Source organism: Capricornis sumatraensis, chromosome 15 (genome assembly GCF_032405125.1).
Source record: "Capricornis sumatraensis isolate serow.1 chromosome 15, serow.2, whole genome shotgun sequence".
NCBI lineage: Eukaryota > Metazoa > Chordata > Mammalia > Artiodactyla > Bovidae > Capricornis > Capricornis sumatraensis.
Window position 1 is genome coordinate 61,077,030 of NC_091083.1, and position 6,000 is coordinate 61,083,029.

At 48.4% G+C, this 6,000-nt stretch overlaps 1 protein-coding gene across 1 annotated transcript in view; it reads right to left on the reverse strand.

The window, feature by feature from the left end:
• The window catches only part of VAPB (VAMP associated protein B and C), a 46,087-nt gene extending 40,399 nt beyond the window's left edge, over positions 1–5,688 (reverse strand). The window contains exon 1 of the mRNA XM_068987190.1: positions 5,533–5,688. Coding sequence (XP_068843291.1) covers positions 5,533–5,590 — 58 coding nt within the window. The 5' untranslated portion in view covers positions 5,591–5,688. The remainder of the gene's footprint in view (positions 1–5,532) is intronic.
• Between the last annotated feature and the right edge of the window lie 312 nt (positions 5,689–6,000).

The window sequence follows — 6,000 nt, forward strand, 5'->3', positions numbered from 1 at the left end:
AAGTATTTCTATACCTTTAGAGTTTTGTGCCATCAATGCTAAAATATTATTAAAAGAAAGCACTACAAGATTTTCCCCATGGGATGATGCCATTTTCTCAAGGATTTTTTTTTTTCCCCATGCCAGGGGCAGGGGGCCAGAGGCGGGGAGAGGGCGGATCCAAAAGCACATTAAGGCATTGTTTCTAGACATCAACAGCTTTTGTTAAAACAACAGTTTAACATTTTGAAAAAACAGATATTCTAGAGATACTATTTTGACACACTGGCATTTTAAAAAATAATCTTAAATTGACTGTTGAGTTCAGTAATTTCGCTTGCATAATGAAGCTCTTTAAACAACTCATGTTTTTGGAAAGCCAACAGCCTAAGTCTGTCAGGTAAAAACTTCAAAGAATGAGCCGATCCAGCAGGCAAGGGCCAAAGCAATCCTGGATATGCTATGCCGATGACAGCCTGAGAGGGGCCTAAAAAGACAGAAAATGAGGGCACAAGCGCGCAAACCATAACGCAACTTTGTTTCTAACACAATCCCAGTGCAAAATAACTGCAGAAGACTTTTATTTTACTAAAGACATTCGATGGCAACCTTGTCTTGACCAATGGAAGTCAGCACTCTTTTTGTTCCTCTTTCTTGTGCTGAAAGCTGTGCTCATTTGTTTCAAATCATGGTCATCCTTCAGAGGGCAAATTCTTCAAATACAAATGGGAGATCTATGAAGCAATCTCGGAAATAATGCTGTATGTAAAAACTCAAGTTTCAGGTTCTAAAAATCAAGCCTAAGGGCCATGTGTGAGCATAATCAATACAGTTTATTCCCCTGATTCCTCCCCTAATTTTCAGCTACTTAGTGGTAATATTGCTGGGTCAAAGTTCTCATATTTTGCCTTCAGCACTGGAAGGAAAGATGCTATATAATTTTAATAAATAAAAGTGTTAATAATGTTGAAGAGTTCATTTCTTTAATAAGCATCAATTCAGACTAATTCTTTTAACAAATCTACACTTGCATGCAGACCTACCAGGTAATTATCAAGATAATCGTGTTCCATTACAAGCGCACACAACAAGAACTATCACCATTTTCCAAATATAAGCGCACAGCCAAGAACTATCCATTTTTTCCTCAAGGAGTTAACTGTAAAGAAAGAGTAAGTGAGTAAAAATAAGTTAATGCCTAGTCCACATTTTTCTCCCAGCAACAAAAATTTAGGAGTTAATAACACAATCTATGAAGACTTAAGTTTGACTAAAGGTTGGTAAGTTTAATGCCACTTGCTTCTGATGAGCAAGCTGGTTAATATTTAAATAAATGAACATAATCTATTCAGGATGGATTTAAACCACAACCATAAAGAATCTTAAGCACACTGCTGACATTTTGTTGTGCTGTAAAACACAGTCTGCTCTTTGTGATCATGAAATGTTAAGGAAATCAGGGCTATGCTAAAACTAAAGAATTAATGCTGTAATTAGCATCTGAAAGATAATTACTGCATAGAACAGACTATATCTACAAGGTTTTCTATTTTTTAGCTTCCTAAACAATCTTCAGCTACAAGTTAACTAAAGAGGGTGAACTGAAGATTCTAAGCACTTTCCTCAAACAAAGAGAGGTCCCTAACCCACTGACCCAAGCTCCTCTTTCCTCCACAAAGTGGTAATCAACCACAACAATCCAGTGGTGCTACCCCACCTGTTATCCATACTGACCAACAGGACTACCTGAGGTTTCCTGAAGGTCACTGGTTCAGTCGCAGAATCAAGCAAAGGTAAATGGGTCCACAGTGGATTTAAACCTTAACTAACCAGCTCCTGAGGACAGTCAACAGACCATTCTCACGTGACAGTATCATGAGATGGAGGAGGACGCTAGGGTATGAAGAAAGAGGAAGAGTCCTGGGCAATGACCAAGAAAATACACAACATACTACTTAACTATGGATGAATCAATGGAAGGGGAGGGAGAGGAGAAGGAAAAGAGATATGAAATGCCCTAAAAGTTGACTCTTTCAGAAAATTCTCATTGAGCTGGGCAACAACTGGAACCTCAGAGAGAGAAAGTAAAGGATTTGGCCTTGAAGGAAGAACAACAGAAAAGAATAACAATGCAAAGCACACTTTTCACAGGTTTTAAAAGCCTTTAACTCTTTTCAGAAGGGTGACTCCAATCCAAAGAGATCCTACTGTTCCACCATGGCAAGTATCACGGCACCATGCTTCTTTTGGGAGGCCAGGAGGCCTTCTCCTTCTGACACTTAACCACAATGCAGATCAGCACTTTCTTTAAGACTGAACAAGGTCCTGTAAGGCTGTGTCCTCTTTTCTTCTGTAACATTCTTAACTTCAACATAATCACACAAAATTTCCAAGATGAAAAATATACAACTCTATACCATCTCGCCGCTGCTGCTAAGTCGCTTCAGTCGTGTCCGACTCTGTGGGACCCCATAGATGGCAGCCCACCAGGCTCCCTGGTCCCTAGGATTCTCCAGGCAAGAACACTGGAGTGGGTTGCCATTTCCTTCTCCAATCCATGAAAGTGACAAGTGAAAATGAAGTCTCCCAGTTGTGTCTGACTCCTAGCGACCCCATGGACTGCAGCCTACCAGGCTCCTCCATCCATGGGATTTTCCAGGCAAGAGTACTGGAGTGGGGTGCCATCGCCTTCTCTGCTATACCATCTTAGGCTACGCTTAAAAGATGACTAGTTCTTTTCCTCTAGATGACAGACATTTAAATTATATCTTCTTATGTAAAGTTAGCTTAGAAGTTTAATTCATCTAAGTGAACTGTCCGAAGTCAGAATCATCATTCCAAGTAATCTGGAAGATACTAGTTAAATGAGCCAGTTCTCATCCTGAAATGAATGCTCTCTATACAGCAAAACAGGGTATTGAACCTCATTTCATGATTTTAGTGCTCAGTTTAAAACTAACCCACAAATAATGAAAGTGCTTTACTGAAGACTGCATATGCCTCTTCTGAAGCCAGAAGCAACAGCCCTCAACAATCTGATACCAGGACTTTCCTGGATCACTTCCCCAGCCAACATATCCAGCGACTTTGGCCATCATTACTCTGGCCAACCCTAGGCTGAGAGATCACTCCTCAGCCACACCGTTCAGGTAAAGAAATTGAAACGATGAAACCAGTTGTGTAAAATACAACCAATCTCTGTACAATACTGCAGATTTACGAAGCAGCTGAACAGCCATAATCTCAACCAAACTTTCTACAGGAAGCAAGGTAGATATGAGCGCCACTCCCATGGAGAAAAGAGTAATCCTAGGTTTTGGAGAGCAAAGTGGTCAGCCTAAGCTCAAACATCATTAAGTAAAAGAACTGGAACAAGAACTGAGGAGAGTGTATGTACAAGAGTGGGGTTAAGGCTGCAGGGAGAGGTGGGGTTAATCCGGGAGAACTAGCTGAGGAGACACAACACAATCTGCACTTGGACACAGGCTGTATCTGTTCACAAAGGCCTTGGAAGATATGACTCCTGTCAACCAGCCAGCCTCACAGACTGTTGCCTCGTGACCCCAACAAAGGCTCTGTGCCCTAGTCATTCAGATATACTAATGGCATCCCAAAGGAGCCCAATAGTCTCAGCCTTTGTGCCTCTGTACCTGCAACTTCCTCCAACTGACACACTCCCCACTCCTTTCTCCCTTTCACCCACTTCCATCTGACCTTTGAACTCAGGTCAAATGATACCTTCTTTGGGTGTTGATCTTGGAGCAATCTGGATTGCCTTGTATCACAGCACTGTTCTGGCTGATTCTGTTGTTAGCTATCTTGCCAAGACCTAAGCTCTGGTGTGGGGGGTTGAGGGAGAATGGGGGCATCTATGTGATGTGATTCATCTTTTCCTGTTACCTGTCACAGGGAGCAGGCAATGGTAAATGCCTGTGGACTCACAGAATGGACGTGCCAACTTCCGGGAGAAGTTAAGCCAGGCTTCCAGGGTAGAGAATTTCAGACAACTCAAGTGGAAACCATCACCTTCCACATTCACTTGAGTTACCAGATTCCTCTCTCAGCCTGGCTCCTCTAGAAGGCCTGACCTTAAAGTACTGCCATGGAATCATAATCCACATCACGGTTTTGTTGTCTGTGTTTGAACTGGAAAACCTCCCACTGTTTATACATTTGGATTCACTTCCAAATGTGACAACCTGAGATTGTTAACCTGGGAGGCAAAATGACAGCCACCACAGTGGAAGAATGCCCAGGGATCAAGAAAGCATAACTGTTAAAAGAGCGTGAGCTCTGGAATCTGGGTTCCAATGTGCCATTTGGCAACTGGGTGACTCTGGGTAAATTACCCACACTACCTCCTGCCTTAAAGTGGGGTGTGTGTAGCCAGCAGGCATAGCAATGCCCCAAACATCTACTGAGGAGCTACTCTGGGCCAAGTGTTGGTGACACTGCAGTGACCTGGCTGTTCAATGGAAACCATGCTTGCATCACGCCAGCCTGTATTAGTCCCTCCTGAAATACTCTGGAGTACAGGCTTGCCAACCTTCACTAGAAGCTAATCTTTAAGAAAGCAAGGGTCTTGTCTGTCTTGTCCACTCACCCCTCTCAAGTGCCAATCAAATGTCTGCCACACAGTCACTCAGTATATCTGGAAAGAAGGAATGGTCAAATCAGATGAAGACCTTCTTGTCCCCTAGCACTGTGTTTTGGTGGTGAAAGTAGGGAATAATAACTAAAGATGAAGGCACACATTACAAGGGGCTTGGGCTCGCCACAAACATATAGGTGGCCCCCTGGGCTTCCTCGGACTCCAGTTCCAGGCTCTTCTGGGTGGGGAGGGGGAAGATCTGACAACCCTTCCCCCGCCCCCTTCCCACGGCTGCACAGCTGTGAGCCACAGGCACAAGAAAGGCAGAAGAAGGAAAGTTGAGTCCAGTCCCGATGAAACTTCTGAGGAGGTTTCTATCATTCACTTACTCAACAGGTGCTTATCAGGGCCCTAAGGTGTGCGGGGGATAAAGCGGAGACGTGACCAGGTCCTGTCCTCATGGAGCTTCCCTCCCAATGTGGAGGAGACACATTACTCAAGTGTGTAAAGTGGTCCTCGCACGCAGGACTAAGTTGCCGAGCTGCCAGGAATGATGCTACAGGGGCGGCCGCAGGTGTCCCGGGCGGGGTGGCGGGTCGGCGGGCCTCCCAGGGAGGCGACCTCTGACCTAGGACCTGAGCCTTCCGGGGACAGGCGGTCGCCGGGGCCCACACTCTGGGCGGAGGCCGCAGACCGGAGAGGAAGGGTCACAGCGGCAACTGTGCGAGTGTCTGGAGGGCAAGGCGCGAGAGGCTGTGGAGGAGCAGGCCCTGGACTCCCGCACCCGACCCTCGGGGCCGGGGAGGGGGCGCAGGCGGACTCGCCGTCGGACGGGGGCGGGGCGGGGGCCGCGGCCGGGGGGCCGACGTCACCACCGCGCCGCCGGGCCCTCCGGAGCGCGGGAGGGAGCGCGGGGCGGCGGGCCCGGCCCGCGGCCGAAGATGGCGGGCCTCCGGGCTTACCTCGGAATTTGAGCTCGTGCTGCGGCTCGAGGCTCAGGACCTGCTCCACCTTCGCCATGTTCCTCGGCGGCGGGGCAGCTCGGGCGGGGAGACCCCTGAGAGGTCACCTGGGGCGGGACGCGTGAATGCTGCGCCCCCTTTAAATTTGGAAAGGGGGGGGCCTGCCGGGGCGCGGGCGGGGGTCGCCTATGGGTTGCGCGCGGGGGGGGGGGTGACGGCCTACGCGGTGCAGGCGCAGGGGCGGAGGGCGAGGGTGAGGCCGCGGTGCCCAGCGAGCGTACGACACGCACGCACGCACGGACGCGCCGACGCACGCACGCACACACGCAGCAGGCCGGCCGCCTTAACCCGGCGCGCGCTCGGGAACGGCGGGGAGCAGAGCGCGCGAGCCCCTGCCGAGCAGTGCGCAGGCGCGGCTGTGGCCGTGGAGGCGGGGCTGCCGGGAGGCAGGGGGCGGGGCGTCGCTCA